Source organism: Syngnathus typhle, linkage group LG12, assembly GCF_033458585.1.
Source record: "Syngnathus typhle isolate RoL2023-S1 ecotype Sweden linkage group LG12, RoL_Styp_1.0, whole genome shotgun sequence".
Lineage (NCBI taxonomy): Eukaryota > Metazoa > Chordata > Actinopteri > Syngnathiformes > Syngnathidae > Syngnathus > Syngnathus typhle.
In genome coordinates, this window is record NC_083749.1 from 7,611,562 (window position 1) to 7,629,333 (window position 17,772).

The 17,772-nt window shown below is 41.1% G+C and overlaps 1 protein-coding gene across 5 annotated transcripts in view; it reads right to left on the bottom strand.

The window, feature by feature from the left end:
- The window catches only part of rgs3a (regulator of G protein signaling 3a), an 83,175-nt gene that overhangs the window by 58,899 nt on the left and 6,504 nt on the right, over nt 1-17,772 (bottom strand). For 2 of the 5 annotated variants that reach the window (XM_061293322.1, XM_061293323.1), the window contains exons 1-4: nt 4,764-5,498; nt 2,064-2,145; nt 721-826; nt 84-516 (exon numbers count right to left, since the gene is read on the bottom strand). In XM_061293322.1, coding sequence (XP_061149306.1) covers nt 84-516; nt 721-826; nt 2,064-2,145; nt 4,764-5,021 — 879 coding nt within the window. In that variant the 5' untranslated portion in view covers nt 5,022-5,498. Of the gene's footprint in view, nt 1-83; nt 517-720; nt 827-2,063; nt 2,146-4,763; nt 5,499-17,772 lie in introns of those variants that run through there. The other 3 variants (XM_061293321.1, XM_061293320.1, XM_061293319.1) reach the window with 2 other exon arrangements.

Sequence of the window (17,772 nt, forward strand, 5' to 3'; positions counted from 1 at the left end):
GCATGAGCCATCATGTGACCGTGGTGAGGATGAGGAGGACGGAGGAGATGATGTAGATGCAGCCCACCACCAGTCTGCGGTACCTGGCTTCCGGGGTTGAAGGGGGCCAGGATGATGTAGTTGTCGCCGTTGGATGCCTTCACCCTGGTTCCCTTCAGCGTGGCGGTGTGAGGAGGCTGGAGGTGCCGCGGCCTGCCGTCCAGCTCCTCGGCCGAGCCGCCCTGGGCGCCCCACCTCAGGGTGCCCACGCCCACGCTGCCGCCTGCGACGCCCTCCGAGCCGTTGACTAGAAGCCTCCGGGAGGCCGTGGTGCGGTGGTGCGCCGGGAGCGGAGGGATAGCCGGCGGGGTTCGACCGGTGCCCAAGTCCGGGGTGCGCCGGCGGGCGGGTGGCGAAGGCGTGTCGTAGTTGGGAATGGGCTGCTTGTAAGAGGGTCGGTGGATGAGACCCTCAAAGTTGGGTTTGGCTGAGGGCCCGCTGCGCCACACCACAACTGTGATCTCATTTGCACTGTTTCTGTAGTCACATGACAGAATTGCATGAATTATTAGCGAAAGAACGCTGTTGATTGTGAATAAAAATAATCCCAAAGTGCTGTAGATGACATAGCTCAATATCAGTTTTCCACCAATGCTGTCACGGTCTCCATTCTTTGTCAAAGTGAGACTCGTACAGATTCGGGATACTATTCAAAGTAAACAAGATGGCAGGTGGTCTTACCTAATGGCATGAGCCAAGTCCGCACATTTCCACTGCTCCACGGGCTGACCATTGAGCTGCAAAAGCGTATCCAGGTGCTGTAGACCCGCCTGGTCCGCAGGGCCTCCTGCCACAAAAACCACAACAAAGACACGTCACTCAAGGTATACGATTCCAGTGGATCTGGCTTTTTTTTTTTTTTAAAGCTTGTTTATTCGATTCAAGGAGAAAATGAATGCGGGTTCCCCCTATTAACGGCGACACCCCGCTGCTTGGCTTGATCCTCGCAGCAATCCTCAAAGCGAAAAGATGAAAAACAGAAGGCCACTGGTGACATTATTTTTTTATGACAGGGAGAATTATTCATGAGGCTTCAAAAGTGGATTGATAATTGGGAAATAGGTGCAATATGGTGAAAAAGAGGCTGTTTAAATGCACCAAAGTTAGTGAAAATAGAAGCAGATAGTAAAGCTAACTAGTTATGGGTAATAATAATGAATGGCAATGTGTGATTTTACAAGGAGCAGTTAAATTAGTTTCCACTATCACTCCATTTTACAAATTTGCCAAGGTTACCAAAACTACACATCGTTATGGTACCGGTTTTTGGAAACCAAAGCACATCAGTGAATTTGACACCCAAGGGTGCGGGTGTTGATGTATTCTCACTCATGGTCTTCTCACCATGTGCAAAGGCCACATTTTGGATGCCTTCCATTGATTACTGTATTTTCCTCTTTTTGGTTTCACAGTGTAAAAGCAAGGAAAATCATGGTTCACTGTTCCAAACTGTACCAGAGCAAGCTAAAGTGAACATCTATACTAGGAAAAATTTCTTTACAAACCCCAAAAACCCTTCAGAAAATGCTGATAAACATGTTCTTTACAGAGAACAGGGAAAATGTGAGAAATATTTTGGGGGAGACTGAAAATACCCAAAAGTTAATTATCTGGCCTGGCACCTGGAGAGGTCCAAGCATACTTAAGGAGGAGACCGGTGCCCCCCTGAGCCACCCTCTAGCTCCGCCAATGCACAAGACACTCCTCGTCTTCTTTTTGTATGCAAAGAAAGGACAATAATCTGAATGTCCGCCATTATTTACTGCTTTTGTCTTCTTTGTTCCATTCATTAGTAAAATACACAGTGGAGCTGAATTTATCTATATCACAATACGCTCGCTGTCTGCAAAAAGACAATCTGAAATCTTTGGTTGCTACGATTTGCGTGCAATCCTATTCTTTGTTCTACTAAATATAAATAGGAAACATCAGCCAATCAGGATTCAATATTCCAACTCATACCAGAATCTAAACTATACTGCTTGGTAGAAACATGGCTTTGTATTGTTTTTCGACATTCTTGCCTGGATCAACAGCCTGCACCCTCACAGGCGAATCAGAGCAGATGGTGAATCCGTATCCATCCTTTCCTCGAAGGATGGTCACCTGCAACACAAAGACACAAGCAGATCATCAGTTTGGCTTTGCGTGGCCTTATTTGCACTCAACAACCAAGCGGAGGATATGAAAGTAGCGGACTGGCAAGGAAACCAGGAGTAATTAAGCCGATTTGTTTTCGAAGTCCGCTTCCTATGTGAACTGTCTTGACGGCAGTTTTCCTGAGGAAGCCAATTAGCTGAGCTGGTGAGAAAAACAACTCCCACAGAGGGAAGACTGACTTTCTTTGTTCACCGCCGGCGGAGGAATGCCTTGCCTCGTGAGGCATTGTCAGGTAACCCGGCTCCCATTCATATGCCAAATGTGTCGCCCTCATAAAAGACCGATATGTGGAAATTCATTGACTGAAAATACTAGGATGGAAATTGATTGTCGAAGTTTGGCCGAAACAATACGAGTTTCTAATTGTCTTCGCCAAGGTCGTTTACAACGTTGCAGTTCCATGTACCCGCTGCCAATTTTCAACTCAATCACATTTCTGACAGGCTTCAAATTCATTCGATAGCCATACGTCCCATTTTGACACTCTGAATACAAAAATACCGGAGATAGCGTGAGTTGTCTGCTGTCCGAGGTTTCTGCGTCTTCTTTTTAGATGTCAAACTTGTGATTTATCTGCTGAATGCGTGCTGCGCATTTAGGCTTGAGGGAGCTTCTTTTCTTGTCCACAATGTGTTGTTTGAACTGACTGGAGGTGGTGTGACAGATTTACCCTCAGGTGGAAAGAGGGAAGGAAACATCCAGAGATCCAGCCAATATCAGGAGTGACTAAATCTGACCCAGAATCATCAAAGTCAGTCCACGACCAATTCTGAACCTTTCCACCAAGGTCAGCCACAATCAAAAGTGACCGCTAAGGTTAAATAAAATTGTTATATAAAAGAGGAGATTAGCAAAAACAAAATGTATTCTCAACAAAAGTATTCAGTGGCATAATGTAACTATTCAGGGGCCCTGAAGCTTGCAATGACCTTAAAACGTCAGACGCGATTGCAAATTCATGAGAAAGACGCCAAAGAAATGGGTGAGTAACGGGGCAAATTGTTGTGACTCAGCAATAGCAAAAAAAATAAAAATAAAATAATCAGACTGACAGAAGCAAGACATTTTGAAGCATCTCAAATAACATACAGAATATATGCGCATATATTGTAGGTAAAAAAAAAAAAGTTCCTGGAAGTGGCAAGTGACATAATTGGACACTAAAAAGTAATAATGACAAATTAGGTGCTATTAAGTTAGCCATCGCAGTTTACCTATTCATAGACTTCTGCAATTAAGAAGGTTAACAATGATTAAAATATCAACCTGCCCACTATGATGGTCAAAGCGTGACCGACCACAACATATTCCTTTCCACTGTTTTCTGTGGAAAGTACTGATTACAAATCCAAACAAATAAGAGCTTTCACTGTATAGCTAAGCACAGTTCAACTATACTAGTATATTCAGGTAAATAAATACTGCAGTGCAAGAATAAAATCATAATGTGAGCTGACAACAAAAGTAAAAATAAAAGTTTCTTCCAGTGTTCATTTAAAATATATGAGCGGAGGGATTAATATTTCAGCAAAATGGACACTGGAAATATGAATGGACGCAAACCATGGGTTTAAACATATCTTGTACACTAAGACAGGCTCATATGTGTTCATGCATGAGCTCTGGACCGTTCCTCTTTTTAGCATTCATCCCTCAGTGCACCGCCTTTCACTGAGAATGGAGAGGCACAGTCGCTAATTGCAATACACCGCTTGTCTTAATTGTGACAGCGTTACGTGTGTATCATTAGTGAGATCATCCATGCTTTGGGTTGGATTGGAAATCACACATCACACACATCTCCTGCTTAACTAGTCATTTTCCTCTTCCTCTTGGGTAAGACAATGTTATCTGGGTCAGTATGTTCAGTGAGTGGAGCGCCACACACGCACACAGAACTAATGGCGTTATGTATTTTGCTGCTAAGGTTTTCTTGGCCACACATGACATTATGGAGACTAGTCTACACACATTATGTCTTTCAAAGCTGCTAATAATTATATGTATCCACAAGGCTACATTATTTTTTTTAATTGTGACTTACAGTTGTGTAAAAGTTATGAGAAATATTTCTTATGGTCTGACTCTTACGCAGCTAACATCCCAAAGGGTATACATTTTAACTGATGCCCACACACATAGACTATAAATATATAAATATCTAAATAGAGAAATACATTCGCAGGGGTGTGCTTAGTTGCTCTCATACTGTGTAGCGTTCTCAAGATGACTGGTGAGGGGGGGGGGGGATAACTTCATTCCAAGACCAACGTAATTAGGTAGACCCCAAGGAACACAAAAAAGCCCACAGGCCTGCTCTAAAAATAGCTCCCCAGTAAAGTGATCATTTAAAATTGTTAACAATAGCAAGGATTGGGGCAAATAAGATTAAGGTTTTTTTCATATTTTTCGGGAAACTCTGATCAGTGATTGGCTCCAAAATCCTGATCATGTAAATCATAGTTGAGATGTTGGGTTTTTTATACTCATCTTGTATCAGAGCTGTATCCTGAGGCGCTCTGTTCTGATCTATTTTGATGTCTGACACACTAACACACACACACCTGTGGTAGTCTACATCCAATGCAGAGGTGACACAACCCGTGAATGGTGTGCATCACGCCCCCTCCTCCTCTTCCTCCCGCCGTCCCGTTCAAGTCGGCCGAAAGAACGCACACGCTGCGGCGCTGGCTCTCAGGTCGCCCGGCGCCCTTGCAGCCCGAGTACCTCCATAGCCGCCTCTGTGCGGCCGAGTGCGTACGGGCGGGAATTGGCGCCGCCTCCTCTTCCTCCTGCTGGGACTTGAGCGTGTTGTGGATCATCTCAGCCTCACGTCGCTCGGAATTCTTTTTGTGCAGCAAAAGTCAGATTCCCTGGAAGTTTGTCGCTCAGTTTTCTGAGCTATCTTCCATTCACGATTGGTGGTAATGATGTCATCAAGGTGGCGATCTTCTTCAGTCTTCTTCCAGATTGGTGCTTTGTGGCCTCCTGAGCTCGGCTTGCATGGACCGCCGGCGACGCGGAGTCGAGACTTGTGCTCGGGCCACTGTCGCTGCTGGCAGGAGCGCTCATGGGAACTCTTCAGCAGCAGAAGAATAGGAGGAAGTTCCTCCCACCACCACCAGCAGCACTGAACCCCCCATTAACACGCACATACACACACATAGACGCACACATGGACCCACGCATACCTCGCCAACCTCCACGGCCTGCATAGATTTGAGTGTCTGCCCGCGATAAGGCCCGTTTGCTTCCTGTGTCCACACTATGAGCTTCTCATAGGTGCCGCAGATCACTTTTACAGATACACACACACACAAAGTTGCAATGAATGTCAGAGCAACAAGTGTGTGAATGAGATTGAATGATTTTTTTTTTTTGACGTAATCAAAAAATGGAAGCGAGCACCACTTGTGGGCAAAGGACTGTGACGCAAGTGCGTCCACACTTCCCTCAACCTTTATCCAGACTTGTTTGTTATGTTTTCACCTTCCATATTTCCTCTGCTTTTCCTTTCAAGCCCCCACCCCCTCCCCTGTCGACCAAATTGTGCGGAAATTCACAGCTCTCCGAAACCATGACAATCGCTCCTCCTCCTCTGCCAGTTATCCAAACACCACTTGTATTTTTGTTTTTAATATCGACACCCATGGGAAAGTGGTGGTAATCTGACATTAAAAAAAACATAGACGAGAAATATTGGTAGCTAGTTAGACTAAATTATTAGTTTCTCGAAACTTTTTTCACCAACTGGAAATATTTGTTACAAAAAAGTTTCGGGGTCAAAGTGTTGTCATTATAAAATAAGTTGGAAAGATAATGCTATCCTAACTGCTTTACAGATGTGAAAATAAATTCAACACGATTAATAAGCTGTTGAAAAGTCGTGGACTTGAATGACAAAGACAGGAAATCTTGTCCGTTTCATTTTTGATCAATCTTACTGACTTCTTTGCTAAAATAAACAAACCATTGCATAACATCACTTCTCATAATCGTTTTCTCTGAACATCCCTTGTTGTCCCTCCTTTTTCAAACGTTGATGGAAAAAAAAAAACGATGATAGGTCAAATGTATTTTTCATGTAATTTTAACGTCACTTTGAATGTAACTTTTACTTAAGTTTTAAATACTTTTCAAGCAACATTTTTACTTTACATTTTGAAATCATATGTTAACTAAACTTACTATACATCTACATCAATTAAAATCTACACATTTTTCTGCTTTTAAGTAACTAAGCCACTTCCTCTTTTGTAAAAGACCACACCAAGATACGAAAGGTGCCATTTTGAAATGAAGCGAGGTGAACTGTAAGATTCTCACAGCAAAAAGTAATTTATCATTCTGCATCTGTATCTCTATCCAACTCTGTGCCCAAGTTAGTCATCAAGGCTCTCCTTTGGCTAATGAATCACAAAATGTCCGTGTATGGTTGTGAATGTCCCCTTGTCAGATATCCACACATACAAGACAGCGACTAGTGTGAGCAGGAACAAATCCCTTTAATTAACGGTTTGTATCTTTACATGTCTATCGCTGGCATCGTGGAATGAAACACTGACAGGGAAGGAAGAGAAAAAAGGGAGAGAACGTTCCCCAAAGCGCGAATAAAGAAGCTGCTGAGGGCCCATTTTCTTAAGATCCCCTCATAGTGGAGGTAATGGCAGCTTTTCCCTGTTTGCTTTTTTGAAAAGGGGCTAGGGTTACCACGTCAAGCACACAAAAAACACTTTTGTCTTGCTTTCACGCGGCGCTGTTCACCTCTAAATGGGCAGAAGGACGGATTAGAGGGCGAGAAGAAAAGCATGTCTCAAGGGAGAGGAGATTGAAATGCTTGTCTGCCGGCCAGATGAGGCCAATCTGGTCTTTAGTGGTGTGGGTTCACGCTCTCCCGGATGTAAAAAAAAAAGGAGCTATCAAAGGAGGCGGCGTGCTCACAAGCATTCAAACCAACACGGCAGTTCCAACATTTTGAAGGTCACATTGTTCCAAGTGAGAAGGATGTGAGACAACTGTCCAAGTGGCAGATATTGCCAAAAAAAAAAAAACACCAAAGCGCTTGCTGTCACATTGGATTGTTAAACCTAAACAAAAAAGAAGAAAGATCAGCAGAGTGATTAGCAAATCTGCCTCATAGTTCTGAGTTTTAGGCTTCTGTTGTGGAGTTTGTTCTCCTTGCACTATGAATGTGAGTGTGAATAGCTGTTTGGCTGGAGACCAGTCCAAGGTGGTTCCCGTCCCTTGCACCAAGTCAACTGGGCTCGGCTCCAGCTCACCCAGGACCATAATGAGGCCAGCCCCATAGAAAATGGTGAACTGATGAATAGGAAGTCCATTAAGTCGGGTCGACTGATTAGCAGCATGAGCTGTTTAATAGCTACGAGCGCCTTTGGTCACGGTCATATTCTTAAAGCTGTCAGACATCTTCATGATGTTATGAAAATGTGATGTTTTATTGACTGTATATTTTACAGTAGTTAATTTCTTTTTACACTTTTGTGCCATTTTTTTCAAAGCAATGGCGAAGCCCATCTGCACCCCCCCCCTCCATCTACTACTAGTTGTCAATTTGGTTGACTTTTGGATGATAAAAAAGATTAATGTTACCCTTGGGTGGTAAATAAGATTATTGTGTGAAGGCGAAGGCCTTCACACATATGTTATTCTACTCCATTTACTTTATTGTGTGAAGGCGAAGGCCTTCACACATATGTTATTCTACTCCATTTACTTTATTGTGTGAAGGCGAAGGCCTTCACACATATGTTATTCTACACCATTCTCTATTATTATTGTGTGAAGGCGAAGGCCTTCACACATATGTTATTCTACTCCATTTACTTTATTATTATTATTATTCTATTTTATTCCCGCCACTTTTTTGTCCCGCTTCTTCTTCCACAAAATTCATCCGATTCACTCCATTCCACTTTTCACGTATTCCAAATATTCACGACATGAGCGCTTGTATTTTTCTCATTCCGAAAATTTTCCGATTCCGCAAAATTCCCAAAATTCCGACAATTTTTCCCCATCCATTCTTAATGGCACATTCGACATTTCACAAAATTTGGTTTTTCACCTCTAACTTCTACATTTTTCAACCGATTCAACCCATTCCAACTTTCAACTGTTCATTTTTTGCCTACCTATTCCACAACTTCCCACTTACCAAAAATTCCAAATTTTCAAATTTGAAATTCAACCAAAATTCTCTCAAATTCCGTTATTCCACTCTAATTTCTACATTTTTCAACCGATTCAACCCATTCCAACTTTCAACTGTTCATCTTTTGCCTACCTATTCCACAACTTCCCACTTACCAAAAATTCCAAATTCTCAAATTTGAAATTCAACCAAAATTCTCTAAAATTTCGTTTTTCTACTCTAATTTCTACATTTTTCGACCGATTCAACCCATTCCAAATGCATTGACCTTATGCTTCCCACATTCACTCCCATTCACCCCCACTTCCACTACGCTTACACATTCAACCCTTGACCCCCAATTCCAGTGTGGCGGCCATCTTGGATTGACCCTCAAGTGCCCCCAGTGAACCCAAAATGAACCGGAAGTGCCCCAAATCAAACCGAAAGTGACCCCAAATAGACCGGAAGTGACCTCGGGTAAACCGGAAGTGACCCCAAATCAAACCGGAAGTGACCCCAAATGTACCGGAAGTGACCTTTTTAGACCGGAAATGACCCCTAATAAACCGGAAGTGACCTCAGACGAACCGGAAGTGACCCAAATTAAACCGGAAGTGACCCAAATAAACCGGAAGTGACCCCAAATAGACTGGAAGTGACCCCAAATAGACCGGAAGTGACCTCTGGTAAACCGGAAGTGACCCCAAATCTAACCGGAAGTGACCCAAAATGAACCGGAAGTGACCTTTTCAGACCGGAAATGACCCCAAATAAACCGGAAGTGACCTCAGCTAAACCGGAAGTGACCTGTTTTAAACCGGAAGTGACCCAAATAAACCGGAAGTGACCCAAATTAGACCGGAAATGACCCGAATCAAGCCGGAAGTGACCTTATTTCAACACTAAGTGCCCCAAATAGCTACATTTGCGCTAACGTCTTCGTTTTTTGTCCGATTTAACCCGTTTCAACATTTTTACCCCAAAAGTGAACCTCCTGAGGCCGTTTTTTTGGTTTTGTTCCAAATCTAGAAAGATTTTGGCGCAATTGCTTTTTTTTATTTTCCCATTCATTCTCTATGGGGATTCAACATTTGCTCTAACTTCTACATTTTTTAAGTGATTCAACCCGTTCCAACTTTCAACTGTTCATCTTTTGCCTACCTATTCCACAACTTCCCACTTACCAACAATTCCAAATTTAAAATTCAACCAAATTCTCCAAAATTTCGTTTTTCTACTCTAACTTCTACATTTTTCTACCGACTCAACCTATTCCAACTTTCAACTGTTCATCTTTTGCCTACCTATTCCACAACTTCCCACTTACCAAATATTCCAAACTTTCAATTTTGAAATTCACCACAAATTCTCCAAATATTCTACATTTCTCAAGTAATTCAACACGTTTCAACATCGTTCGGCAGCATTCCCCGAAAAAGTTATTCATACATTTCGCCTTCACACGCAATTTCTCCAGAAATTGCAAAATTCTAGTTATTATTATTATTCTCTACGTTTCTCCACACTTTTTTGACACGTTTCATCTTCCACATAATTCATCCGATTCACTCCATTCCACTTTTCACGTATTCCAAATATTCACGCGACGAGCGCTTGTATTTTGCTCGTTCCGAAAATTTTCCGATTCCGCAAAATTCCCAAAATTCCGACAAATTTTTCCCCATTCATTCTTAATGGCACATTCGACATTTCACATTTACGTCGTTCCAATTTGAAATTCACATCATTCAGCACATTCTAATCACATTCGGAAGGATTCTCGACATTCCCAAAATTCCCAAATTCGAAAATTTCACGTTTTCACGTTAAAAATTCCGACAAATTTTCACAAAATTTCGTTTTTCACCTCTAACTTCTACATTTTTCAACCGATTCAACTCGTTCCAACTTTCAACTGTTCATCTTTTGCCTACCTATTCCACAACGTCCCACTTACCAAAAACTTCACATCTTTTATTTTGAAATTCAACCAAAATTCTCTAAAATTTCGTTTTTCTACTCTAATTTCTACATTTTTCAACCGATTCAACCCATTCCAACTTTCAACTGTTCATTATTTTTCTACTGATTCCACAACTTCCCACTTACCAAAAGCTTCACATCTTTTATTTTGAAATTCACACCCAATTCCTTTTCCCTTCTCATTTCTACATTTTTCAACCGATTCAACCCATTCCAACTTTCAACTGTTCATCATTTTTCTACCTATTCCACAACTTCCCACTTACCAAAAACTTCACATCTTTTATTTTGAAATTCACACCCAATTCTCCAATATTTCCGTTTCTCCTTCTCATTTCTACATTTTTCAACCGATTCAACCCATTCCAACTTTCAACTGTTCATCATTTTTCTACCTATTCCACAACTTCCCACTTACCAAAAACTTCACATCTTTTATTTTGAAATTCACACCCAATTCCTTTTTCCCTTCTCATTTCTACATTTTTCAACAGATTCAACCCATTCCAAATTTATTCACTTAATTCACCTTATTCTTCCCACATTCACTCCCATTCACCCCCACTTCCACTATGCTTACACAATTCAACCCTTGACCCCCAATTCCAGTGTGGCGGCCATCTTGGATGACCCTGAAGTGCCACCAATGAACCCAGAATGAACCGGAAGTGGCCCAAATCAAACCGAAAGTGACCCCAAATAGACCGGAAGTGACCTCAGGTAAACCGGAAGTGACCCCAAATCAAACCGGAAGTGACCCCAAATGTACCGGAAGTGACCTTTTTAGACCGGAAATGACCCCTAATAAACCGGAAGTGACCTCAGACGAACCGGAAGTGACCCAAATTAAACCGGAAGTGACCCCAAATAGACCGGAAGTGACCTCAGGTAAACCGGAAGTGACCCCAAATCAAACCGGAAGTGACCCCAAATGTACCGGAAGTGACCTTTTTAGACCGGAAATGACCCCTTATAAACCGGAAGTGACCTCAGACGAACCGGAAGTGACCCAAATAAACCGGAAGTGACCCCAAATAGACCGGAAGTGACCCCAAATAGACCGGAAGTGACCTCTGGTAAACCGGAAGTGACCCCAAATCAAACCGGAAGTGACCACAAATGAACCGGAAGTGACCTTTTTAGACCGGAAGTGACCCCAAATAAACCGGAAGTGACCTCAGCTAAACCGGAAGTGGCCTGTTTTAAACCGGAAGTGACCCAAATAAACCGGAAGTGACCCAAATTAGACCGGAAATGACCCGAATCAAGCCGGAAGTGACCTTATTTCAACACTAAGTGCCCCAAATAGCTACATTTGCGCTAACGTCTTCGTTTATTGTCCGATTTAACCCGTTTCAACATTTTTATCCCAAAAGTGAACCTCCTGAGGCCGTTTTTTTTGTTTTGTTCCAAATTTAGAAAGATTTTGGCGCAATTGCTTTTTCTTATTTTCCCATTCATTCTCTATGGGGATTCAACATTTGCTCTAACTTCTACATTTTTTAACTGATTCAACCCGTTCCAACTTTCAACTGTACATCTTTTGCCTACCTATTCCACAATTTCCCACTTACCAAAAATTCGAAATTTGAAATTCAACCAAATTCTCCCAAATTTCGTTTTTTACTCTAATTTCTACATTTTTCAACCCATTCCAACTTTCAGCTGTTCATCTTTTGCCTACCTATTCCACAACTTCCCACTTACCAAATATTCCAAACTTTCAATTTTGAAATTCACCACAAATTCTCCAAATATTCTACATTTCTCAAGTAATTCAACACGTTTCAACATCGTTCGGCAGCATTCCCCGAAAAAGTTATTCATACATTTCGCCTTCACACGCAATTTCTCCAGAAATTGCAAAATTCTAGTTATTATTATTATTCTATTTTATTCCCGCCACTTTTTTGTCCCGCTTCTTCTTCCACAAAATTCATCCGATTCACTCCATTCCACTTTTCACGTATTCCAAATATTCACGACATGAGCGCTTGTATTTTTCTCATTCCGAAAATTTTCCGATTCCGCAAGATTCCCAAAATTCCGACAAATTTTTCCCCATCCATTCTTAATGGCACATTCCACATTTCACAAAATTTCGTGTTTCACCTCTAACTTCTACATTTTTCAACCGATTCAACCCATTCCAACTTTCAACTGTTCATCTTTTGCCTACCTATTCCACAACTTCCCACTTACCAAAAATTCCAAATTCTCAAATTTGAAATTCAACCAAAATTCTCTCAAATTCCGTTATTCCACTCTAATTTCTACATTTTTCAACCGATTCAACCCATTCCAAATGCATTCACCTTATGCTTCCCACATTCACTCCCATTCACCCCCACTTCCACTACGCCTACACATTCAACCCTTGACCCCCAATTCCAGTGTGGCGGCCATCTTGGATTGACCCTCAACTGCCCCCAATGAACCCAAAATGAACCGGAAGTGCCCCAGATCAAACCGAAAGTGACCCCAAATAGACCGGAAGTGACCTCAGGTAAACCGGAAGTGACCCCAAATCAAACCGGAAGTGACCCCAAATGTACCGGAAGTGGCCTTTTTAGACCGGAAATGACCCCTAATAAACCGGAAGTGACCTCAGACGAACCGGAAGTGACCCAAATTAAACCGGAAGTGACCCAAATAAACCGGAAGTGACCCCAAATAGACCGGAAGTGACCCCAAATAGACCGGAAGTGACCTCTGGTAAACCGGAAGTGACCCCAAATCAAACCGGAAGTGACCCAAAATGAACCGGAAGTTACCTTTTTAGACCGGAAATGACCCCAAATAAACCGGAAGTGACCTCAGCTAGACCGGAAGTGACCTGTTTTAAACCGGAAGTGACCCAAATAAACCGGAAGTGACCCCAAATAGACCGGAAGTGACCCCAAATAGACCGGAAGTGACCTCTGGTAAACCGGAAGTCACCCCAAATCAAACCGGAAGTGACCCAAAATGAACCGGAAGTGACCTTTTTAGACCGGAAATGACCCCAAATAAACCGGAAGTGACCTCAGCTAAACCGGAAGTGACCTATTTTAAACCGGAAGTGACCCAAATAAACCGGAAGTGACCCAAATTACACCGGAAATGACCCGAATCAAGCCGGAAGTGACCTTATTTCAACACTAAGTGCCCCAAATGGCTACATTTGCGCTAACGTCTTCGTTTTTTGTCCGATTTAACCCGTTTCAACATTTTTACCCCAAAAGTGAACCTCCTGAGGCCGTTTTTTTTGGTTTTGTTCCAAATTTAGAAAGATTTTGGCGCAATTGCTTTTTTTTATTTTCCCATTCATTCTCTATGGGGATTCAACATTTGCTCTAACTTCTACATTTTTTAACTGATTCAACCCGTTCCAACTTTAAACTGTTCATCTTTTGCCTACCTATTCCACAACTTCCCACTTACCAACAATTCCAAATTTAAAATTCAACCAAATTCTCCAAAATTTCGTTTTTCTACTCTAACTTCTACATTTTTCTACCGATTCAACCCATTCCAACTTTCAACTGTTCATCTTTTGCCTACCTATTCCACAACTTCCCACTTACCAAATATTCCAAACTTTCAATTTTGAAATTCACCACAAATTCTCCAAATATTCTACATTTCTCAAGTAATTCAACACGTTTCAACATCGTTCGGCAGCATTCCCCGAAAAAGTTATTCATACATTTCGCCTTCACACGCAATTTCTCCAGAAATTGCAAAATTCTAGTTATTATTATTATTCTATTTTATTCCCGCCACTTTTTTGTCCCGCTTCTTCTTCCACAAAATTCATCCGATTCACTCCATTCCACTTTTCACGTATTCCAAATATTCACGACATGAGCGCTTGTATTTTTCTCATTCCGAAAATTTTCCGATTCCGCAAAATTCCCAAAATTCCGACAAATTTTTCCCCATCCATTCTTAATGGCACATTCCACATTTCACAAAATTTCGTTTTTCACCTCTAACTTCTACATTTTTCAACCGATTCAACCCATTCCAACTTTCAACTGTTCATCTTTTGCCTACCTATTCCACAACTTCCCACTTACCAAAAATTCCAAATTTTCAAATTTGAAATTCAACCAAAATTCTCTCAAATTCTGTTTTTCTACTCTAATTTCTACATTTTTCAACCGATTCAACCCATTCCAACTTTCAACTGTTCATCTTTTGCCTACCTATTCCACAACTTCCCACTTACCAAAAATTCCAAATTTTCAAATTTGAAATTCAACCAAAATTCTCCAAAATTCAGTTTTTCCACTCTAATTTCTACATTTTTCAACCGATTCAACCCATTCCAACTTTCAACTGTTCATCTTTTGCCTACCTATTCCACAACTTCCCACTTACCAAAAATTCCGAACTTTCACATTTGAAATTCAACCAAATTCTCCAAAATTTCGTTTTTCCACTCTAATTTCTACATTTTTCGACCGATTCAACCCATTCCACATTTATTCCCTTTATTCATCTTATGCTTACCACATTCACTCCCATTCACCCCCACTTCCACTATGCTTACACAATTCAACCCTTGACCCCCAATTCCAGTGTGGCGGCCATCTTGGATGACCCTGAAGTGCCACCAATGAACCCAGAATGAACCGGAAGTGCCCCAAATCAAACCGAAAGTGACCCCAAATAGACCGGAAGTGACCTCAGGTAAACCGGAAGTGACCCCAAATCAAACCGGAAGTGACCCCAAATGTACCGGAAGTGACCTTTTTAGACCGGAAATGACCCCTAATAAACCGGAAGTGACCTCAGACGAACCGGAAGTGACCCAAATTAAACCGGAAGTGACCCAAATAAACCGGAAGTGACCCCAAATAGACCGGAAGTGACCCCAAATAGACCGGAAGTGACCTCTGGTAAACCGGAAGTGACCCCAAATCAAACCGGAAGTGACCACAAATGAACCGGAAGTGACCTTTTTAGACCGGAAGTGACCCCAAATAAACCAGAAGTGACCTCAGCTAAACCGGAAGTGACCTGTTTTAAACCGGAAGTGACCCAAATAAACCGGAAGTGACCCAAATTAGACCGGAAATGACCCGAATCAAACCGGAAGTGACCTTATTTCAACACTAAGTGCCCCAAATAGCTACAATTGCTAACTTTTTCGTTTTTTGTCCGATTTAACCCGTTTCAACATTTTTACCCCAAAAGTGAACCTCTTGAGGCCGTTTTTTGTTTTTTTTCCAAATTTAGAAAGATTTTGGCGCAATTGCTTTTTTTATTTTCCCATTCATTCTCTATGGGGATTCAACATTTGCTCTAACTTCTATATTTTTCAACTGATTCAACCCGTTCCAACTTTCAACTGTACATCTTTTGCCTGCCTATTCCACAACTTCCCACTTACCAAAAATTCCAAATTCGAAATTCAACCAAATTCTCCAAAATTTCGTTTTTCTACTCTAATTTCTACATTTTTCAACCGATTCAACCCATTCCAACTTTCAGCTGTTCATCTTCTGCCTACCTATTCCACAACTTCCCACTTACCAAATATTCCAAACTTTCAATTTTGAAATTCACCACAAATTCTCCAAATATTCTACATTTCTCAAGTAATTCAACACGTTTCAACATCGTTCGGCAGCATTCCCCGAAAAAGTTATTCATACATTTCGCCTTCACACGCAATTTCTCCAGAAATTGCAAAATTCTAGTTAATAAATGCAATGAGGAGGTATAGTGGTATTTTTTTTATGCATCAACTACTCATTTGTGAACTACACAAAATAAAAAATGGCTCACATTTTAGTTTTGTCTATAAATGAGACATTGGCAAAAAAGTAACTCATCATTTGCAAAAATTCTAACAAGATCTAAATTTTAGAGAAAAAATAGGAAGTCAAGCCACTGTGGCCAATTAGTCAAGAGCTTTTTACACTTTTTGCAAAAACATTGCAAAATGTGTCTGAACATGCATTTCATACCAGTCTCATTTGTCATTAAAAGGTATGTTTAGTTGTTTTAATTACTTTTTCAATTTAATATTATTAATATTTTAGTTTTTTTAATATATCACAATTTCAGCAATTGTCTTATTTTTAAACTTAAATAACAGAAATCAAATCATTCAAATCATACTTAAACATTGCTTGTGCAGTAAATATCACCATGATGAGGAGTTTCCATTATTTCCGATGGGAAAAATATTCATGTTTCACCATACATATTTTCCATTAAGCAACAACAAACAAATCGAACAGTGTTAGAGTTAACTGTTCTAATATTGGACAATAACCAGAATAGAGATAATAGAGAGAGACAGAGAACAGAGAATGCACACAATTGTGGCTATAGGCAGATAGCAGCCAATCCATCATCCAAAATCAATTACAAATGAACTGTATATAATTGAATTGGGCTGCTTCTAGTAAACACACACATTCTGCACGTACTGTACACACACATGGCCAGTATACATCTGCTCTGGGATCTTTGTCAAGGACAAGAAATGACAACTCGCTTAAAGGGTGACTAGGTATCCCACTTGTGCTATGCTTCCATGAAGGAAACAAAATTGGAAAATAGCGCTAGATGAAAAGAATGAGACCCTGACACATATTGGAGATGTGCACCCCCAATAATATCAAAACAATCTTGGTCGTTTGAGGAATATCCAAACTCTTGCTTCACAGCCAACCTCACCCTTCTTTGTGATACATGGCCAACAGACAGATGTGTCAAAACCATTAGCACAGTGACAGATTAGGAGCTAATGCTCGCCGACAAGCAAAGTGATGCAGGGGATAGCGGTAACAAGGGGAATGCAATGGCTGATAATGTTCATCATGACTCTGCTGCTTTGACCAATTGTAGCATCATGTAAGGAGATACATTGTTGTGTTATTATATTTATTATTTGTTATTACATGGGCTGTGTACAGTCCATTTGCATTATTACTACAGCCAACAGGGCTGGAGGAAAATCCAAAATATTTTTTCTCTACTTCTGATTCAATGTAATGTGCATAAACACATCACAAACAAGACTCAAAATACTGAATATAGTTGTAATATTCTTTGAATAACCTTGTGATTTTATAGAACACATCAAGTGGCCAACACCTCAAGTGTCAAAAGCCCTCAATGAGTCTTGGGTAAATCCATGAAAAACTCATGCGTCATCAGTATAAAAAGCCCAGAAGGATGATGAGCCGTATGAAGGGAGGACCAAGGGCAAAGTGATAGCGAAAAAGATGAAAGTCTCAAAAGATTTTCCATTGCCCTCGAATTTAGCCCATGCATGTACTTTGCCCCTCCTTCCACTCTCCCGTGAGACTGTCCCGACACAATCATCTGTTGCTCTGATTCACGATGAGATATACATAAGAGGGCAAATGAGGGAGGCCAGGAGAAGGCAGCCTCTCCACTCAAACATGATTGTATGAATATTGCTGCTAGAG